Source organism: Prosopis cineraria, unplaced genomic scaffold (assembly GCF_029017545.1).
Source record: "Prosopis cineraria cultivar Desert tree isolate PC_DT_omini unplaced genomic scaffold, ASM2901754v1 PC693, whole genome shotgun sequence".
NCBI classification, from domain to species: domain Eukaryota; kingdom Viridiplantae; phylum Streptophyta; class Magnoliopsida; order Fabales; family Fabaceae; genus Prosopis; species Prosopis cineraria.
Window position 1 is genome coordinate 2,709 of NW_026556018.1, and position 21,834 is coordinate 24,542.

The 21,834-nt window shown below is 34.3% G+C and overlaps 1 protein-coding gene across 4 annotated transcripts; it reads right to left on the reverse strand.

Moving 5' to 3' along the window:
- Positions 1-6,368: 6,368 nt before the first annotated feature.
- LOC129298055 (NEDD8-activating enzyme E1 regulatory subunit AXR1-like) lies at positions 6,369-17,033 on the reverse strand. 4 transcript variants are annotated; one of them, XM_054936450.1, is made up of 16 exons: positions 16,874-16,959; positions 16,521-16,573; positions 15,960-16,132; positions 15,721-15,884; positions 15,475-15,585; positions 15,005-15,084; positions 14,693-14,843; positions 14,516-14,609; positions 10,284-10,372; positions 9,990-10,063; positions 9,743-9,905; positions 9,267-9,352; positions 9,064-9,147; positions 8,784-8,964; positions 6,766-6,863; positions 6,369-6,679 (listed from the first exon to the last, which is right to left on the reverse strand). In XM_054936450.1, exons 3-15 carry the CDS (start codon positions 15,961-15,963, stop codon positions 6,780-6,782), a joined length of 1,365 nt encoding a protein of 454 aa, XP_054792425.1. In that variant the 5' UTR covers positions 15,964-16,132; positions 16,521-16,573; positions 16,874-16,959; the 3' UTR covers positions 6,369-6,679; positions 6,766-6,779. The 4 variants fall into 4 exon arrangements, with proteins under 4 accessions (XP_054792425.1, XP_054792422.1, XP_054792424.1 ...); XM_054936447.1 differs by lacking the exon at positions 16,521-16,573 and having other exon boundaries at positions 16,874-17,033; XM_054936449.1 differs by lacking the exon at positions 16,874-16,959 and having other exon boundaries at positions 16,521-16,849.
- Positions 17,034-21,834: the final 4,801 nt, after the last annotated feature.

Consider the following 21,834-nt stretch of genomic DNA (forward strand, 5'->3'; position numbering starts at 1 on the left):
CAGAACAGGAGTGAGGAGACTGACTAACCGCCCTACCTCTTTTATATTTATATTTCTCTTATTACCAAACTGTCCCTATCACCACCACCCATCGCTTAAATGAACCCCCACTGTAACAGTTAACTGCGATCCACTTATGCCCCATACCTTTTCTCTATTTCATGCTTAGTCTCAACTTTTTCTTTTCTTTTTTTTTTTCTTGTACACCCTGATCATGAATTCATCTAGTTGGCAAATGGCAAGCAGTTATCCAAAATGGAATTTATAAAGATCTTTTGCATGAGAAATGAATGAGAGTTGGATACAGAACAGTCAAGGACGGAGAGGGACGCGTCTAGAAAGGTTCTCCACTTCCACTTGAGGGTAGCCAAGTCAAGGTCATCTCTCTCTCTCTCTCTCCTCTTTTTTGTCGGTAAGTCAGGGGCGTTGCAAATTGATTTATTTAGTGAGGTTCAACACTGAAAAAGTCGTTGAGGATAAACAAATTTGGAGACTTGATTGAGTGCTAAACAGGAATGGAATCAGCGACAGACAAGCACTGCGTGAAAACAGAGTCGGCTGCGTATATAATTTAGTTATTCTCAATGGTTAGTAGTGACAGGAAGAATCTCATGTCCTCGCTAATTGTAATTAATTCGGGAGTTCCCTGATTGAATAGGCCAATCATGGTCCTTTGTCGCCTGAGCTTGCATGTAATTGACGTTTCACTCTTTTCCACTTCATTTTTTAATAATATCAAAACTTCATCTCGCAATCCAACTATCCAAGAACGCATATTGTCGTTTTCAGCGAATACAATTCTCTTTTACCTATTAAAAGAAGTTTTTTTATAAAAAAAAAATGATCTTAATCAGGTAGTTATTCGTATTGCAGATAAAGTTTCTATATATACATATATATAGGGCACAGGCGCGGGACAAATTAATCAATTCTGAACGTAGCTTGAGGATGTTATTAATCGCTTGTGCATTTTGATATTTAGGAATCACAGCGCTATTTATGATATTATAAATTGAGAATGGTTTTCTTGTTCATCTTTTGGATGAGCACTGTGAAAATGTTATTAATATCTTGTGCATTTTGACATTTAGAAATCAAAGCGCTGTTTATAACAATATAAATTAGGGATGATTTTTTTGTTCATCTCTTAAATGAGCACTGAGAATGTTATTAATGTCTTGTGCATTTTGACATTTAAGAATCAAAGCACTATTTATGACGATATAAATTGAGGACGGTTTCCTACTCATCTCTTGGATGAGCACATGGTACTCACTATTAAAATGAGATTTGAACCATCTATATTTTAATTTGGATGATCCAAATTTAAAGAATTATTTTATATTAATTTATAAAAATTATAAAATAATTTCAATAAAATTTTTATTTTTACTCTAATTTAAATTTAATTTAAAAAATCTAGTTTAATATTAAATTTTTTATAATTAATATATATTGATTATCTATATACACTTTGTATAGTCCAAATATAATATTTGAACTATACAAAGTACATCTAAAAAATTTGATATATTGAATTATAAAAATTTAAATATTAAATTAAATCTAGATCAGATTTAAAATAAAAACTTATTAAAATTATTTTATAATTTTTTTTATTTTTTTTATTTTAATAAATTAATATAAAATAATACTTTAAATTTGAATCATTTAAATTAAAATTTAAATAATTTAAATTTTATTTTAAAGATGAGCACATGATACTTTTCAAGAGATGAAGCCGTTCCCGACTAAATTGTAGCGAAGAGCGAAACAGCTGACAGATAATTCCTTTTCTTAAAATTTGGTAAAAACCCAGAAAGGGAGGTGGGGGAGTAATCCCAAAGTGAGCATGCAGGGCACGTGATCAGATGGGGGCGCTGGCGGGCGAGGGGCGTCGAACGCGAGGGGTACATGACACGTGTCCTGACATGAGGGGTTGGACAAGTGGAGGGCAATTTTGGCATTCCGGTTAAGGTATGGCTGTGAAGCTTCAGGCGGATGTAAGCGTGGCGGGAAGCGTGCCGTGTGTCTCGGTTTCATGTCAAGAATTCCAGTTGATACACCGGCATTGATTTTATTATAATTTTTTTGGGCCATCGCATCTCATTCATAATCTATTTCTTACATGTTTCACTGAATTTCATTTATCCAAAATTTTAATAAATTTTAAATTTTTATTCTTATTAAACATGTATATTTTAATGACGTACATAGTTTTTATTAACAATATTTTATGAAAGTAAAAAAAAAATTTAATGATGTAATTCATAAGTAATATTTAGGAAAAATTTACCATACCTTATATTATAAATATGATGGAAAGAAAATGAATATGCACATAACATGGGTAACAGGAGATAATTCTAAAACGAATGAAGTGTATGAGATTATTAGGAAGGGAAGAGAAGGGGAGTGGGAGCATGTGGGGGAAAGCGGGAAGGCACGTGTTGTTGCCATTATTCGAAAACCCGGTGGAAGGCAGGCATCCATCACGTGTCGTGTCTTCATGGCAGACATTTTGATTATTCATTAAACTCCTCCGACGTCATTTCATAATTCATCTTCAGTCAATCATCTCATTCCATAGCAGCATACAAGTAACAGCAGCATTTCGTTATTCTCCACATGCATACAAATGCCCATGCATGTGATATTCCCAATCAATCATGCGCCTTTTAACTTAAAACTTATCCACGTACGTTATGCCAAATTTTTGTGGTTAATTAACTTATACATGTGTACCTCTTTTTTTATTCTGCAATTGAAATCATTCAAACACCATGCATGTGACCTCTCCCCAAAACCTCTCAAACCTAGCTCCTGCACCTCCCATGTTCCCAGACAATCGGGTGAATTCTATACTCATTCCAACACTAGACAAGAGGCTTCCTATATTTTAAACAGCCCTTCCATTCTTCGTGCAATTTTATAGCTTTCCTGCCTTTCTAATTCTGCGATTAGTTTTTTGAATTCTGTGTATAAAACAAATAAATACTCATTCACTCCACCGGCCACTATCAATACATTTTACCAAAATAAGCAAACTCTAAAATCCATTAACTATGTTTAACAATTTAATGAGTTTTAACTTTATTAAAGATATGTACTTTTTTTCAACTGCGAGGATGGAAAGAAACACTTGTAATAAAAATTAATAACTTGATTTATAAATAAGACCAATAAATTTTTTTTTTCCTGGGACAGACAGAGGAAGTATATTCATTTCTTAACGGAATGTATTTGCAAGTTAATTAATGTAGTAATGGGGGTTTAGATTGATTGCCAAAAGATAAGAACTGTACTGTGGTGGCTATGCCTGACACGGTAGGTACAAAATCCAAATGGAATAATAGTGTGGACGGAGATGCATGCTAGAGAACCAGACCATGTGCCTCCAAGATAAAGGAGGCTAAGACTTCCTCCTTCGTACAGAGCGCTTCAAAGAGAGTGGGGTCAAATGGTACACATTTAAATGCTACATTCCAATACATGAGACAATCAGTCTTGCACAAAAATGAATCCGATGCTCCGTCGTATCTACTCTTTAGTTAGTTTGCAAATTTCCGTGAAAAAGAGATCATCCTTAAACTCGTTACAGCTCTGGAAATAATTTGGTGGGGGGAGAGAGAGAGTGGGGCTGGTTGCTTGGAACAGAGGATACTGCTCAAGACCTTGATTCTGCCTTGAAGCAACCCCCAACAGAACTCCTCCCACCAACACCTCTGCGTTTCATTGCTTTGCCTCCTCCTTCACTTTTCAATGCCTTCCCTCTTACCCTCCCACCCCTGCTATAATCGTACGGTTAACAAGATATTTGGCTCTTTTTTGAAGGTCATGAATCATGATAAGAGCATCATTGAATTTTCCCCCACCCCCCACCTGGCTCTAATCACCTTTTTTTTTAAAAAAAAAAAACCTTTTTAAGAAGACGGCAGATTACAATGCCAATCATAGCTTCCTAAGCCTGAATGAGTTGGATCTGGGCCCCACTCAACCTCCTTTCCACCTCTTTCTTTTCCCTAAGATTTGCTCAATGTTCAAGCCCCATCGACGAAGTACAAAACCAACCGCCGCTGCCTTCGCATCTTCTCTTTCATTCATTCATATTCAGCCTTCCGCTTAATTCCCCCTCCACTTTTCAAGATTTAGTTCAACTAATCAAGTCACCCAAATAATAACAAAACAGGAATAATTTATGTGGACTTATTTAATTATTGCCTGCCAATATTACAATACCGTGATGACGGGTCCGGACACGAAGCCCAATGTGACCCACAGTCGTTATGGAATTTGGGCCTTTCATAAATGACAGAAATGAATGCCCTCATCAAACAGGCCATGCCCTCCTGCTGTTACACCATGTGGGGTGATTGAGAAATGGGACGACCCTTCCATGTCAATCATCCCCCACACATTTAATTTTTGAGGCAGCGTCCTAGTTTGGAGGACCCTGGTTACTTTGGGGGGCAGTATGGACATTTACTCGGTTTGGGAATACTAAATGAAGGAGTGAGTGAAAAGTAATGTCATTATCAGTCACTTGTACATTGATTTTCAGGAGTGAACTTTCAGTCCCTCGCAGCCGTGCATTTCTTGCATACCATGGGAAATGAAACACCTCCCTAATTGACCCCAATCATGGGAGTGAAGTTTTACGGTCTATGTATTTCCTTCTATCTTTAATCATTTCCCATTCTCCATCATTATCTTCCACGTCATCCTCAACATTGTCCTCTTACTCCACTCCTAATCTCTCTCGAGTATGAAAAGGAGGACCACGGAAAGTTTATACATGGACGAGGCATTATTTCAATTTCTTTTATAAGTAAACACACACACGCACGCGTATGTATAATAATAAATAGTACTAATACAAAGTATTCGAAGCAATCCCTTTATGAAATACCCTTCAGCTGGATGAGAAGTGAAGGGTGCTATTTCTGTGTATGACTTTTCTTTGGGGTCTCATTAGTCTCATTTTGGAGAAGTGGGCATGTGCCGACAAAATACAAAGAAGAGCTTTCTCGTCACTGACCTCGTAAAGTTGCGTAACCCAAAGAGCCATTCTCCACACAGAATGAGAGCGACGTTTAGTTTTAATAATTATATTAGATATTACATTAGATGATGGCACCATTCACATCTTCATCAATGTTTTTATGTTCCCCGCTTACTAAGAATAACAAGTCATCGTTTCAGTGACTTCCAGACGTAGTCCTACTATTGTTACTTGTGCTCTAAAAATCAGCCCTTGACGGATGCACTGCCACAAACAATGTCTCTCTGAAATTACTAAAATTCACTTACGGAAGGCTCTACAGCATAAGCTGTCCGCCATAGAAGAAAATAAGGTAAGTTAGCCGTTATGGAGTGAAATAGGTATGATGATCGATCATGCTCCGAATCGTAATTGATCAACTATACGAACGCAATAAATTGACCAATCCAAGGGCTGTGGTGGTCGGATCTCTCAACACAATTGTCACGGATTGCACAGCTGAGGGGCCGAAAATTTTGACAAATTCGATACTATTTTAATTTCATTTGAACCCCAATATCCATTGATCGTTACTTTCTTGCTTCTAATCTTATCCCCATCACCAGTATCACCAGAATCAAGTTGATAATAAACTGCATCACAGGGGAGGATGTGACTTCAACCTGTTATTATATGCCAAATCAGAATATGAGAAGTTAACGGTGACGTGGGTTACGGTGAACAGCGATGAATGTCAGGATCAGATAGGAGGAAGGAGAAGGGCAGAGTGATGAGGGAGATCTACCCCAACATATACGGCAAAAATCCAACTTGAAAAATAACTACAGAAATAGTTGTCAACATCAATCCTTTCGAGATCTAGACCACACAAGTCTCGCTCAATGGGAGAAGATCTACTTGAAAACCACAGTTCCAAACTTCCAATGTAAGCCCAGAATGCACAATTGTACACTTTTTCCAGGCCAGACTAGGAAAGCATATTTCTTTTCACTTTTTCTCGTTGTCACATGTTCCCAAAGATTTCATTCTCACCACCTTCTTTCACCTTTCCGGATGAGGCACTAGATCTCATGACTTCTATTTCAATCTGGCTTTGTCTCACTTTCATCCCTGAATCCTTGCAAGTTCTTTTTCCGTGCCAAATTTCTAACTTTTCTTTTTTTTTTCAATCAACATCCAACTTTTGTCAACTAGGCAAGCGTTGCTGCCCATAGGACTAGTTCCAAGAACGTATATTGGGCTTGAGTAGGAGGCCCATAAGCTCGGATGGTTTGTCTATGAAAAATTTACCACAAAAAGTCATCCCAAAAAAAAAAAAAGGCCTACACGCACCGTAACATATTTGTTCATGGCAGGACAACAGAAATTTATCTGACGTGATATCATTCAATCTTTTATCGATTGATTGATATCTGAGAAGATATCATTCAATAGAATAAGGTGGATGCTTCAATGGCCCAAAAATATTTTAAAAATATCATATCCAAAAATCCCTCTTCCTCGACTTTTGTTTCCGTCTGAGATCCATGTCCGTAACAAGTTACAAAACTTTCATATCAAACGAGAATAAACGCGTTCCAACTAACAAATGCACAAATGCCTCAAAGGCGCACCACTATACCAGAAGCGAGGAAACCACAGTTAAAGGCGAATGCCACTTCATTGGACCCCAGAAATCTGCCAATCGAAATCAACATCAGCCCCATTTGATATTGCAAAGCTAGTTGCATCCAAAAGGCTATTGAAGAATTTAAAATCATTACCATTGTACAATAAATTACAGTAACAGCAGCTGTGACTTGTGATCAATGCCATTGAAGATGAAGGTGCCAGACATAGGTACAAATTGCCTTGTTATTAGCTGCAAAGGAAATCGCAATTTAAGATAAAGACACAAGACGAACAATTCCAATGGCAAAATATGTAGTGGATTAGAAAGAAAAAGGAACTTGTTAGCAGTTTTTTATACTTTTACCACTTCCTTCTCCAAATAAGATATGACATGTATGATTTTCTAATCATAATAGAATAAATGTATGATTTTACCATAAAGATCAGTAGATCATATACTTGGTATATTTTATTTGGAGAACCTAATAACAAAAATGCAAAGAAATACACAACCAATGCATTAGAAAGCCTGTAAGGAAGTTCATAACTCAAAAGGAGATTTTACTTTTCGAGATGCCAATTTGGAGTCCAAAGCTCCCTTTAAAAGGTTAGCTTGTTTTCATGATCAACAAGTCGTCTTCTTTTCTTTTCTTTTTTTAATAGTCAGACAGCATGATAGGATTCAAGATAAGTAGAAAGAAAAAAGCACATAAGTCTTATTAACATGTGAAATCAAAATCTAACTTTATAATATTAATAAGAGAACATAGAACTGATAGAAGAAAGTAAAAGAAATAAATCTATCAAGATAATATAAAACAAGTACCCACGCTTAGAAGAATCTCCAAAGGACCAAAAGTCTCAAAAGTCTGTTTTATGCATGATATGCCTGCTTCTAAGTTGCTACGTATATTTATAATGCTAACTATAATATAAAATAATGAATAAAATCTAGATAACTAGATAATTAAATAAAACTGAATAAAATCTCCTAAAATCTATATCTATATAAAATACTAAATAAAATCTAAAAAACTAAATATCCTAATAAAATTTAAATAACTAGATATCTGAATAAATGTATAGATATCTAAATATATATCTGAATATCTATATAAAATCTAGATAGCTAAATACCTAAATAAAATCTAAACAATATTATTAAATAGAAAATATCTAAAATAAATTAAAAATAATATCTATTTATAATATCTATCTTCCCAAATCAACCATTATCTCAAAACTCTATCACAGCGCTGTTCACTAAGGGTAGTACAGATTTGACCATCAGCTATATAAAATTTTATATCTATAAGCGGGGGAATGACAGTTAATACCGAAAGATCAATTTAACAATGGATGCCAAAACATTCTGAAGGAAGACGAGTTGTTATTAAGACTCATATTTGCAATTGTCTAGATAGATATTTGCAACTCATTTATCTTTAGAATTTTATTTTATTTTTTTTTCCCTAATCCCATGCTTGTTGCATGGACAAATACCTTCAGTTATTATTGAATTTCATAGAGTTAGCAAAGGAAAACGGAAGAAGGGTACTTTAAATTTACAAAATCAAAATTTACATGTATTTATGAATAAACCCAGCGCCCAGACACAGGTTATTCCAAGTTCCCCTAGTCTTACCAGTTTTAACTGGTCCAAATTTAAGTGATCCGATGGTGTGACCCAGGCTGTCCACCTTGCCGAGTACCAGTTCATTCTCTAGTCGGAGTTATAAATCATTGCTTCATGTGAAGTTTCCATAGCTTGAGCTCGTAAAGGTTCATAAAAGACTGAACTAAGACTAGAGGTCATTCCTTGTATACAAAGAAGCGTAACATTAGAAGCAAAGTCGATCACAAACTTCTCTTCTCTTCTATTTTCTATTTCTATTTTTTTTCTATTTTTGGGTGAGTGAATTTTATATGTAGCAATCTTTCTTGACAGGACCAAGCTTTCAGGGTTCATTAGATTTGATTTTCCCAAATCACACTAGATTTGACAACATAAATATAGAAAAACTATCCCAGACCAGGGGCAGATGGTACATTTTTCCCGAAAGTGCCAAGCTTTCAGGGTTCGCTTAGATTAGTTTTCCCAGATCACATTACTTTGGACAACATAAACATAAAAGTAGCACCATCCCAGGCCAGAGGAAGAATTGCAAACCTTGATTACTTCTTGCGATGCTATTCCTCCAACCAAAGCAGCAACAGCATGGAGCTCTGAAGCACCAAATCGGCACATCTCATTTACAAGGTCCTCTGCCAAAGTGGCACCATTGCATCCCAAGTCATTGAGCAGGCCACTAGCTGTACTCTTCAGTCGAGGTATGTCCTCATCCATAGCACTGAAGAATATCAACAATAAAAGCAAGAAAGACCTTCAAGGAAGAATCCTGATATGATATAGCAGGACTATATTAAGAAATTCATGAAGCAGGTCTTGCCTGTCATACTGCCCAGGAAAACTGTTATAGTTAGCAGCAAAACGGTCAACAGCTCGCAGCAAAATATAAATTCCAACAGCAGTGCTGCACACATAAAAACAGGAAACCACTATTTCAGCAAGTATCCTCGCAGACTAATTCCCTTTTTTTTTTCTTTTTTTCCTTTCCTTCTCCAGAAGCATCAGTAATAAAATAAATATAACCTGTAATCCTCATCAGTTAGATACTTTTGTAATTCAGGTAGGTTTGGAGAATTAAACTCATCTTCAATCAGGCGAAACCTGCAAATCTACAAAATAAAGAATAGTGTCCATATGAAGACTCAAACAAACATTCTGGTGCCTTCAATTACTCCCACAAAATTCACCAACTTCAGTTAATATTAGATAAAAGAGGCTTTGGGGAAAAACATATCTAGTTGTAAGATACTCATGCATTTACCGCATCCACATCATCAGTAACAACAATAATAAAAATCTCAACCAAAAATTAACAAAAGGAAAGCTCAGAGCATCTTGCATTCATATTGTTTTGTCCCCAAAATGAGACTGTATATTATACATGTAGATTAAAGGGCCTCAGAAAGCATGGACATTTGATCACAGAACAAATTAAGCATGTCAGGTTTATAATACTTTCATCATTGCAATCTACAAACAATTTGACTATCTGCACTTACTTTGAGCTTTCTGGCGTTTTTACAGAAGCTTTTGATTGTTGTCCTTGGTATGCTATTTGAATCTCTTCCAATTTTTTTTAAAATACTTCTCACCCGTCGTTCAATTGCAACAAAATCAGCTTCAGCCTTGGCTTGATAGATATTCTGCAAATTCACATACTGCCTGCAGGAGGGTAGATATAATTCTGGTAAATAATTCATCTCAAGAGAAAATATAAGTTACCTGATACGAGATTTGGCTACTAACTCAGTAGAAGATGTCATATCTGGTATTGATCCTTCAAGGGGTATCTCCCCACCACGTTCATTTGCAATGAATTCCTGGGCAGGATGATAAAAAGTGTTCCATTATGCAACTGAATCTTGAGAAACCAAACAGTCAGGAATGTAAATTGCACAAAAAAAGGAGAAAAATATATTTCCCAGGCTTTAATCAATTACCACTTGACACTACAACATATTACAGTACTATATAAGATATAAATGCAGCTTTCTCAAGAATGGGGAAAAAAATCAAAGCAGCAATTCCAGAAGCACCAACCTTCAGAGCTGCCACCAACACCCAAAAATCTGATGACTTAGAATCCACTTCAGCAGAGCTATCATTAATTATCAGTTGCAAATCTGCACCTGAAAAGGTATATGGTCATTGAATTTTAGTCTAATATAAATTCAATTGGAAATAAGGCAGTAAATGTTCAGACCTATTCAAAAATTCTGACTAAAAATCAAATTTTTCAGAAACAAAAATCAGGAACTTTTAAAGAGTTCATCATAATGACCCTCACCTCCAACCAAAGGTAGTACATGCTTCCTCAACAAACATTCAAACTTTAACATAGTCAAAGTTCTCAAGATAGAGAGACAATTTTCTTTATGAAAAAGCCCATGATTTCATAAGAAAACTTAAAAATTAGGAGCTCAAAACCTGCATAAGTAACAATAGTCCAACTGTTCCTTATTTTGCTAACCTCCCACCCAAACAATTCAAGGATTTTATAAAACTTAAACCAAGAGTTCACAAAGAAAGTATAAGGGCTGTTTGAAACTATTTTATTTTATCGTTTTGAAAATTGGTGTTTTGTAGAACATGTTCTAAGAATAAAAAAATAATAAAAATAAGTATTTTTCTCATTCTCTCTTGTCCTCCAGAACAATAATCACGGAACACCTAAAAGTTGTTTCCATTTTTCTGTTCTCCAAAACAATATTTCATTTTTTTGTTCTCAAAAATACTTTTTGAAAGCACATTACCGAACAGATTTTTTTGTTCTTTTATTTTACTTTTAGAGAACAGAAAACTGTTCCCAGAATAGGTTTCCAAACAATCCCTATACTGCCGTGCCATCTAAAACTAATTTGTGGGATGCTAAGACTCCCTTGACAATAAATTCAAGGAAATGGAATCAAGGACAAACTAGCTTTTATTCATTCTAAAAGTAACTAAATGCATCTGACTAAACTCAAAAATTTTTCAAGAATATAAAAGTAAAAAGTTTGTTGAATCTATCATGAACATGGACGATAGACGTTATAATATTAATGCTAGGTCGTTGCCCGTAAGTAACGCGCTGCATGGCTCGAATACAGTGATAAGTGAGTTAGAGCCGCTGCATCGGCGCCCGGATGTAGTGTTAAATGAGCAAGGGCTACCGCGTCATTCTGGACGCACGCGGCTAAAGAAGTTAGTCCATGAGAGCAAAATTAGATTTGGTACTTGGAATGTTGGGACATTAAATTGTAAATCTGTAGAGGTTGTAGGGGTTATGATTCAAAGAAAAATCAATATCCTTTGCCTGCAAGAAACAAAATGGCGTGGAGAAGAAGCTAAGGATATTCAAGGTTACAAACTTTGGTATACAGGAAAAGTAAGTGCACGCAATGGAGTAGGCATCATTATAGATAAGGAGTGGAAGAAGAACGTTGTAGAGGTTAGCAGAATTGGAGACAGAATTATTTCTTTAAAAATGATAATTGGACGTGAGACTGTTAATATTGTTAGCGCTTATGCGCCGCAAGTCGGGACAGAAGCCAGTCTTAAGGAATTATTTTGGGAGGATCTGGAAGGGTTGATTCGACGCATACCACAGAGTGAAAAGATTTTTATTGGAGGAGACTTTAATGGGCATGTCGGGAGGGAAGCCGGTCAGTATGCGAGGGTGCATGGTGGTTTTGGTTTTGGAGAGGTAAACAATGAAGGACAAACTCTTCTTGATTTCTCATTGGCGTATGATTTTAAGATTGCCAACACTTGTTTCAAGAAGAGAGATGAGCATCTTATCACTTACAAAAGTGGAGCCTCAAGGTCACAGATTGATTTTCTTTTGGTTAGGAACACAGATAGAAGACTTTGTAAAAATTGCAAGGTGATCCCCGGAGATGCTGTAACGACACAACATAGAGTCCTAGTCCTTGATGTGTGTATTTTAAGTAAAATTCAAAAACGTCGACAAGTAGTAACACCAAGGATTAGGTGGTGGCAATTAAAAGGTGAGAAGCAAGATATTTTCAAGTGAAATCTTTTGGATAAAGGAATTTGGAAATCTCAGGGAAGTGCTAACATTATGTGGGAGGATATGGCTAAAAAGATACGGAAGGTTGCAAAAGTGGTTTTGGGAGAATCAAAAGGTTTTGGTCCAAGAGATAAGGAGTCTTGGTGGTGGAATAATAGTGTACAGGACAAAATCAAGTATAAGAAAAACTGTTTTAAAGCCATACATTTGTGTAACAATGAGTAAAATTGGGAGAGGTACCGTATGGCTAAGAAGGAAGCTAAGAGAGCTGTTGGTGAAGCTCGTTCTAAAGCTTTTGAAGAATTTTATAAGAGCCTTGAGACGAAGGAAGGAGAGCGAAATATTTATAAGATTGCCAAGAGTAGGGAAAGAAAATCAAGAGATCTAGAACAGGTAAGGTGTATTAAGGATGAAGAGGGAAGAACTTTAATTACAGATGATGAAATTAAAAATAGATGGGAGACTTATTTTTCTAAACTTTTCAATGATGGAGAGAGTTCATCTAGTAACTTGGAGGATTTAGTAATTGGTGAAGGAGAATAAAATTTGTCATTCTATCGAATAATACGTGATAAGGAGGTAAAAGAAGCTCTTAAGAAAATGGCAAATGGTAAAGCCAACGGACCTGATTGTATATCTATCGAAGCGTGAAAATGTTTAGGTGAAGAAGGGGTGAGATGGTTAACTAAGTTATTTAATGTGATTTTACAGTCCAAGAAAATGCCTGATGAGTGGAGGAGAAGTACATTAATTCTTATTTATAAAAATAAAGGAGATATTCAGAATTGTACTAACTATAGAGGGATTAAACTCATGAGCCACACAATGAAATTGTGGGAGAAAGTAATTGAGAACAGGTTGAGACTAGAGACAAGTATTTCTGAGAATCAGTTTGGTTTTATGCCAGGTAGATCAACTACAGAAGCGATTTATCTACTAAGGAGATTAATGGAAAAGTATCGTTGTAAAAATAAAGATCTACACATGGTTTTTATTGATTTAGAAAAAGCTTATGACCGTATACCAAGAGAAGTGCTTTGGAAAGCGTTAGAAAAAAAGGGAGTACGGATTGCTTATATTAAAGCCATACAAGATATATATGAGGGGGTAAAAACTAGTATAAGAACGCCTAGTGGTCAAACAAAGAATTTTCCTATAAAGATTGGACTACATCAGGGATCATCTCTGAGTCCTTATTTATTCGACTTAATCTTAAATGTTTTGACGGAACATATTCAAGGGGAAATTCCGAAATGTATGCTCTTCACGGATGATATAGTTCTTATAGCAGAGACAAGAGAAGAGGTTAATTGCAAACTTGAGTTATGGAGGAGGACATCGGAGTCAAAAGGTTTTCGTCTGAGTAGAAGTAAGACGAAATATTTATATTGTAAATTTGGTAAAGGACTATTCGACAATAATTTGGAAGTGAAATTGGGAGACTAAATTATACCTCAAGTGGAAAAGTTTAGATATTTGGGAGCCATTATTCAAAATGATGGCGAAATCAGTAGAGATATTTCACATAGAATTCAACCTGGGTGGTTTAATTGGAGAAAAGCTAAAGGAGTTATTTGCGACCGTAAGGTGCCTAATAAACTTAAAGGAAAGTTTTATCGTACTACTATCAAACCGGCAATGTTATATAGTAGTGAATGCCGGGCTCTAAAGGGACAGCAAAAGCACAAAATTGGAGTAGCAGAGATGAGAATGTTATGATGGATGTGCGGACATACACGTAAAGATAAAATTCGAAATGAGCACGTACGCGAAAAAGTGAGGGTGGCACCTATTGAGGAAAAAATGGTAAAAAATCGGTTGAAATGGTTTGGACATGTACAAAGAAGACCAAGGGAGGCACCAATGAGAAGAGTGGAACATATAACTTTGAGTCCGATTAAGAGAGGTAGAGGAAGGCCTAAGAGAACACTCTTGGAAGTTATTGAACGTGATCTCTTAATTAATAATATTCCTAAAAGCTTGATAAATGATAGAGCACAATGGCGTCTTGCAATCCATGTAGCCGACCCCACCTAGTGGGATAAAGGCTTGTTGTTGTTGTTGTTGTTGTATAAAAGTAAAAAGTTTAGTCTCCTAAGTCTCAACATTTGAAGGACCCCCCATAATTATGGAAGATTACCCAAGTAAAGTTTGATCCTGTCAACAGATAATTAAGCTCCTTCTCAAAAGAAAAGGAAAGTGCCAGCATATAGTAAGGCAGATATTGGCTCACGAGAAAGTTACTGTAGCAAATACTTACTAATTCCTCGAGGAGCAAAGACTTTGAAAGAAGCCTCAATGGCTTCTTTATAATTATCTTCATCTTGCCCAAGCATTCTAGCTTTGATAAGCTCCTAAGTTGATCACGTTGAAAGCTAATCATATAAGTAGAACACCAGTATAAGAAATAGCTAAAAAGCAGAAGCAAGCAGTGAACCTTAAACTCCCTTTTCTCTTCCCTGGTCGATGGAAGTGCACCACCATGGCTTTTGGACCACTCATCAGCCATCTTGACAAGAATAATAACATATGGTATGTGTTTATGGGCTACAGGATCTTGAACATTCAACTCAATGCCTTCTGCGAGACTACAGTGGCCAAATCATGCAATGAGAATTTGAAGTGAAAAGACCACCTCTATGCTCTCAGCAAAACAGCCATAGAAGTATGAGGGGTAAAAGTTTTAAAGGTTAAACCCAGATATTAGGGTAAAAAGGAAATCTACGGAATGAAACAAAGAACTCTGCACCTCTTGAGCTCAGGCCATGGATTATTTAATCGGAGATCATCCAGAAAATGCTCAGGCTTTGACTCAATCACCGTATGTTCCTAGTAAAACCACCAAAACAATAATTACCCACTTACCTTTAGTAAAAAAAATATTTTTTTTAAATTCAAGTAAGTGTCAATGCTTTGTGGCACAAATATTTTCAGCTTGAACTAGAAAAGCAAGTTATCCAACTTGACAATCCATTATTGCTATCCTAACTTCCATTTCCCTCATTATAATTAGAATCAATTGCATATTAGCCACGTTGCTTTGTTTGCTCTCTCTTTTACATGTCAGCTGTCAATATAAGATCAAAGTAACAACAATGCTAAGAATTATTGTATGTTTCCTCATGCAAATAATTATCTAACCATTCACCAAACTAGAACATGATATATTTGATGTTGTGAAGATAACAAAGTGTTTTCTATTCGCCTGCAACACAATACCTTCAAACTGATTCGAACAAACCCTGCAAGCCCATAAGAACGAGCAAATATCAGCATAACATTTGCCTCCCTACAAATTCGATCAAGCTTTACCATTGAATCTTCCGCAAGCTGAAATGTTGATTGAAGAGCTCCATTTAAGATATTACACTTTATATCAATAACCATAGTAAAATACTTATTTAAACCATAGATTGTAGTAATTATATGGCATGGTCTTTTGTCAGCATTTTTATACAAGCATACCTGTGTGGCAACTACTAAAGTAAACTGAGAAAAGAACGATGGATTTGTCTCAATTAATTCCTCAGGATACTCTTCTATAAATTTTGCTTTAACTGCATCATTCAGCTCCTGAAGAAAAGAGCATACACATTTTGCCTTTGACAGCCCAATGCTTGAGTCATCCACTACAAATAAATACAAGACAAAATGAGGAAAAGTATATATAAAGAACAAAAAGAAGTAATAAGATGTTACTGTACCCATAAAATTGTTTCCAAGATCACCCTCTTCAACTTTAGATCCATCAACTACAGTGATGCTCCCAAGCCCACCAAGTACAAGATTTTTGAGAGTTTCAGAACCCGTAGGACCACAATTAAGTAAGCAAATACTAGATTTCTCGAGGGATGCCTGTCCCTGCTCACCCCATATTCTGTATTTATCAAAGTACAATTAAAAAAGTGTTGGGATATTTTAAAAGAGAACAAAAATACAGGATGATGAGCAGATAGATAATTTAATTTCGCAGTCTGAAGATATTAGTTCCACAAAAAATTAAAATTTGAAACTATTTCATCATACGGACGCAAAGAGCTGGAAATTAAGCAGAGAAATCAATTGTACGAGGGTAGATAAAAGAAAGCACTAAAATCAGAGATATGGGAAATCAAGTATTCAGCCTTCTCCAGTAATGGGTACAAAGGGCAGCTATTTTGCTACCAGTAGGAATCAGCACATATATTTTACAAGCAAAGATTTATTACAATCACCTCATCTCAGCTTGATCAAATCATCAGATTATCAAATAACTGATATCTTACCTAATTTTACGAGACAGCAAACAATATTGAACTGACTTCCAGCCAGAAACATTCTACAAAACCGTTACAGTGTTCATTATAAATTTCTTCATTCTTTCTTCCTTGACAAGTACAAACGATATAAAGTATCCAAACTTAGAAGACTAAAAGGCTTAGGTTTCCAAAGAAAAAGAGAATGGAAATTTTTCGCATGCAGTGTCTCTGAAGAGCGAGGGAAGACGGAATATGAAGAGTTGATAGCTTTAAGTAGGTTCAAGCACAGAAAGTTAGGGCGAAGTGGAAAATTAACAAAACGTCGGAGGGCCAGAGAAGAAGAAGAACGATAGGGAGAAGGAGAAAGTTAGAGGCAGCACCTGAGCTGGCGATCGTATTTAACCTTGGGTTCGGCCATTGTTGGGAGCTTATTTTCGCCGGCAAACACTACTGAGCTTACTTAGAACGCTGTGCGTGATTGGATTGCTGGAGAACTGGGCCAACTTGAGACTGAGGTAGGATCCTCCTCTGCTCCAATGCTCCTCAATTTTCATGCGGTCAAAAAAAAAAAAATTTAAGCCGGACGTCCGGTTCGAGATCTAACGACGTCGTAATATCGTCTCTACAGAGCACAGACAACTTGGAATCCTGTTCTGTGCGAAAGACGAAAAGCGACTGTCGATACGAGAGATGGTGACACGTTGAGCGGTCGCGGAATTTTGGAGTTATAAAAGCATTGAAATTCAGATGCAATTTAAACTTAAATTTGTTATCAATTTTTCAGCTAAAATATGATAAAGTGATTTTCACACTTTAGCATCACACTAATTTTTCAAAAAAATAAGGAATACTTCAAAAATTTTATCCACGTAACCTATTGAATCGTATTTAGCAATTAAAAAAACATGCGGCTGAACACTTAAAATCCTTAATCACTTGGCTATAAGTACATTGTTCTAAATATTGCATGAAGCTTAAAAAATAATCATTAGTCATGATTTGCATGACTTCATATAAATTTTATTATAGTTGGCGGGAATATAAATTTTGTTACTTATACAATGACACAACCGCATATAATTGAGGGGGGCATATGCCCCTCACTAGAAAAAAATGACATGTTTGGAAGTATGAGTTTTTATATTTTGTAATTTATACATTTTACTTATGATACTTTGTACCTTCTTATTTTCATATTTTAAATTTTAAATTCATTTCAATCTTATTTTTTTAACTCAGATCTATTTAAATTTTTAACTTAACCTCATAAATATTAACCGACAATTTCACTATACCTAAATAATAATATTATTTATTAATTGTTTAAAAAATTAAAAAAAATTAATATGACTAAATAGACTCACTTCTCATCCTAAATACTTTTCAGGGACTAGTTAAAAAAAGTAATGATAAATAATGAAGATTCAAAGCTCAAGAATGAATTGGGTGAATATTTTTTGCTAACTCGCTGTACTTATAAATTTACAATTGAAAGCTAAATAGGAAACAAAGAAAAAAAACAAAAGAGAAATATTTGATTTGAAAGAAACAGGAATGTCTTTCTTTTACTGAGGATCCTAACTCCATCAATGCCCCCTGACTTAGAATCTTGGCTTCGCCATTGCGTTGATTGCTTGTTTGAAAAAAAAAAAAATTGTTTCTTCCCCTTCTTGGACAGTGCAAGCTAAGTTTAAGGTGCAAAAAATGCAAGTCTCTACTTGGATAAATCTTCTAGTAGTCTTGCGTCCATCCCAAAGACGTGCCCACATTCTGGGTAGCAGGGCAATTGTGTCCACAAGTTAAGAAAAAATTATCCAAAGTCACCTTAAAAATTTTAGTTGCCTCCTTTGGAAAATTTCAATTGCCCTGTAATTTTAAATAGTTCATTTGTCTCCTTAAAAAAGTTTACTTTTGTAATTAAAAATTTGATAACTTAAAATCTTATCTATATAGTAGCAGAGGGAGAGGAACTAGCAGAGGTCGTGGCCCTCCAATTTTTTAAAATTTTATTTATATTATATAAGTTATATATATTCAGTCCCTCTAAAATTTATGAAAATTATAATATATATATATATATATATATATTAAATTTTGATTCTCTTCATTCTTAAATCCTAACTCCACCCCTGCATCTTTATACTATATATTAAGTAGGAATAGTTTTAGAATAGAAGAGTAATAATTTAATAAAATATTTTGCTCATAGAAAATTTATCACAAATTAATTCTCTTCTGTAGAAAAGATATATATATATATATATATATTTAATTTAATACAAATAAAAAAACATGAAACTAATAGACTGAAAAAATTTTTATAGTTTTTTATATAAAGATAATTTTTTACTATAATTTTATGAGTTATGCATTGTTTATAGTATTTAATTTTATTAAATTAAGACTTTAATATAATTTAATAAATAATTAAATTTATATTTTCAATAAAATATTAATATTTACTTTAAGATAAATTATGCCCATTGACTTATTTTTTTGGGCTTGTCACTGGTCCATCTTGGCAAGTAGGGGTGTACATTGGTTGAGTTGGGCCAAGCTTCACCCTAGCCTGATGCCCAACCCTATGTACACATTCAAGCACTGGGCTGCTCAAACACTCGAGTCAAGTTTTGGCCCGATGCTCGAATTTTATTTTTTAAAAAAATGAATATAAAAAATTATTAAACAATACAAATTATAATTAAAATTATTTAAAATGGATTATTTATAACAAAATATTAGAATTTAAAGTACTAAATTTTTAAATTGTATATAATTTAAAATTATTTATTATTTTCATATGATATAAAGTAAAAAAATCAATTTTAAACATTTAAATGATTATAAAAATTGAAATTATAAAAGATATTCATGATGAACACAAAAAATAATATGATATACATGAGAATTAAATAAAAATAACATTATAAAATAATTAAATTTTGACAAAAAATAAAATAAAATAAAATAAAATATTTTGAGTCTGATAGGGTTAGGCTAAGGTTAACCCTAACCTGCTGCCCTACTCGAAGCCCGACCTTGTCAACTTGACTAGCTAGAGCAAGACTAAGCTTTCAGGCTACTTGAACAGCCCTACTGGCAAGTTTTATTTAGCATGCACTACTTTATGAACAAAGCACAAAATCATGCAACTAATTTATCAGAAGCCTATAATAAACTATGGTTTATTGGTTGAGAGCAGTTCATCACAGGGCCATTACTTTATCCCAAAAAACTAACTAAGTGGTGTAAGGTCTCCCTTATTAATTTTCAATTAACTTCAAAATTCAAGGTAATCAGGGAATTGTTCCCAAATTACAATTATCAAGATAGTAAAATTTATAATTTAGGATTTCAAGTTTTTAAAATTTAAGTGCCTATTTGGATAGGTCAGAATAATCAATTTTGCCCCCCAAACCACGGCTTTAAGAAAAAATATCCACAAACACTCTTTTTTCAAGAAGTCGATTTTACATCTATAATGCCATTTGGGATAAGCTCATGTCAGTATCTTCTCATTATCAATTATTACTATGGAACCTATTATTATTTGTCTTAATATTAACCTCCCAAATATACTCTTGACTACGTGGCTTTACAAATTCAAAACTTTCATCATCTTCTTCCTCTAAATCTCAAACTCTGATTAAGTGCAAATCTTCCTTTAACGGCAGTGTCCAAGTTCGACCTTCCTCTTTGATTTGCTGTGTCCACTGTCTACAATCTCTAACATCCTCCTCCTTGAGTTGCGATGTCTTCTTACTTATTTTGGTATGCTCTCTTTCGTTTGCTATGAAAACCTTTCTAACTGTGTCTTTTTCATCATCTTATCCCTACTCCATGCTTTTGCCACAAAGTCATCGCCTCGGGTATGCATTAAATTGATGCACGTGTCACCCTCTTCCTAATAATCTCATTCCATTTTGAAATGGGTATTGAAATAAGAAGACAAAGATAAATCCTTCTTTTCTCATTCTTGTTAAATTGTATTTTCATCTTTCATTAAATTTACTTGAACTCATACATATTGATTTATTTGTTTACATTGATTGAGTTTTTAATATTACAATATAATATAAGTTAAATACAATACTTTACTTGTTAAATAAAGTATAACAAATTTAATAACATTATATATATAACTTTATCAATATTTACATTTTCAAAAGCAAAGTCTTTTATGCTAATTTATGCATCTAAAATTGATTTTAAGTAACCACCCAAACATCTTCAATTATATCAAAATTAATTTTATAAAAACAATATTCAAACAAGATCACGTTATAATATTATCAATTATAATCAAAATTAATCACATTAATCAAATTTTTTGTAATCAATTATACTCAATTAAAATTCAAACAGACCCTAAAACTCTCTAAAATATTTTTACAAGTCAAAAATCAAAGTTTAATTAGCATGCAGAAGTATAAGATCTCAAAACGAATCAAAACATTTGTATAAAGGTTGAAAATAATAAATCAGTGCAGTAGAGAGGCATACGCCATGGCTTATCATACAAGCGTCGTAGCTTGTATGCTTTTGTGCCATGCATCGCAGTACATTACACGTTTTTGACAACTTAGATGCTATTATTTAACAACAACAAAGACAAATTTTTGATGCACCCTATTTCTCTGTCCAACATCCGATTAAGGTAATCTAAATGTTTACAAAAAGTTTTCTCCTAACTTTAGCTAATAACACTGATTTCACAATTACATTATTTCTCAATCAAAAATTGAACACCCATTTCATAATTATCTCCTTTTCACAATTCAAACACATCTCTAGTGCCCCTATTTTCCTATCAGGTGCCAAAACCCACAATTACATCCTAAATCACACTTAAAGGACCAAAATAGACCTGTGCAATAAACCATATCTCATAAATAACAAATACAACACATTTTTAATATTCAACCCCTTAATTTCAAAAACAAAATGGGAGTTTCAATCACGTATTCACCAATTAGTCATCATCAATCACAAATTATACTCATTCCTTACTTGTACTATTATTTTGAATCTATTATAAATTTCACAATCATACATATACCATGCTAGGGCCTAAAATGCACAACAAAATATAATAATCACATAATGTAAGTAAGTCAAAACATGAGTTTTTCCTAGTTGACAATATCATGCAAGATTATACACATCAATAGTCCAAAAGAAGATAAGGCCTACATATAAGATAGAAATCCTATGGCTTAGGTTGTTTTCCTCTGTCTCATCCTATTAAGCTAATTCCTGTAATATTGTAGATAATGAGATAAGTACAATCACTCAATAACCTAGATCCATATGACTTATAATAATGCATGTTAATTAATTT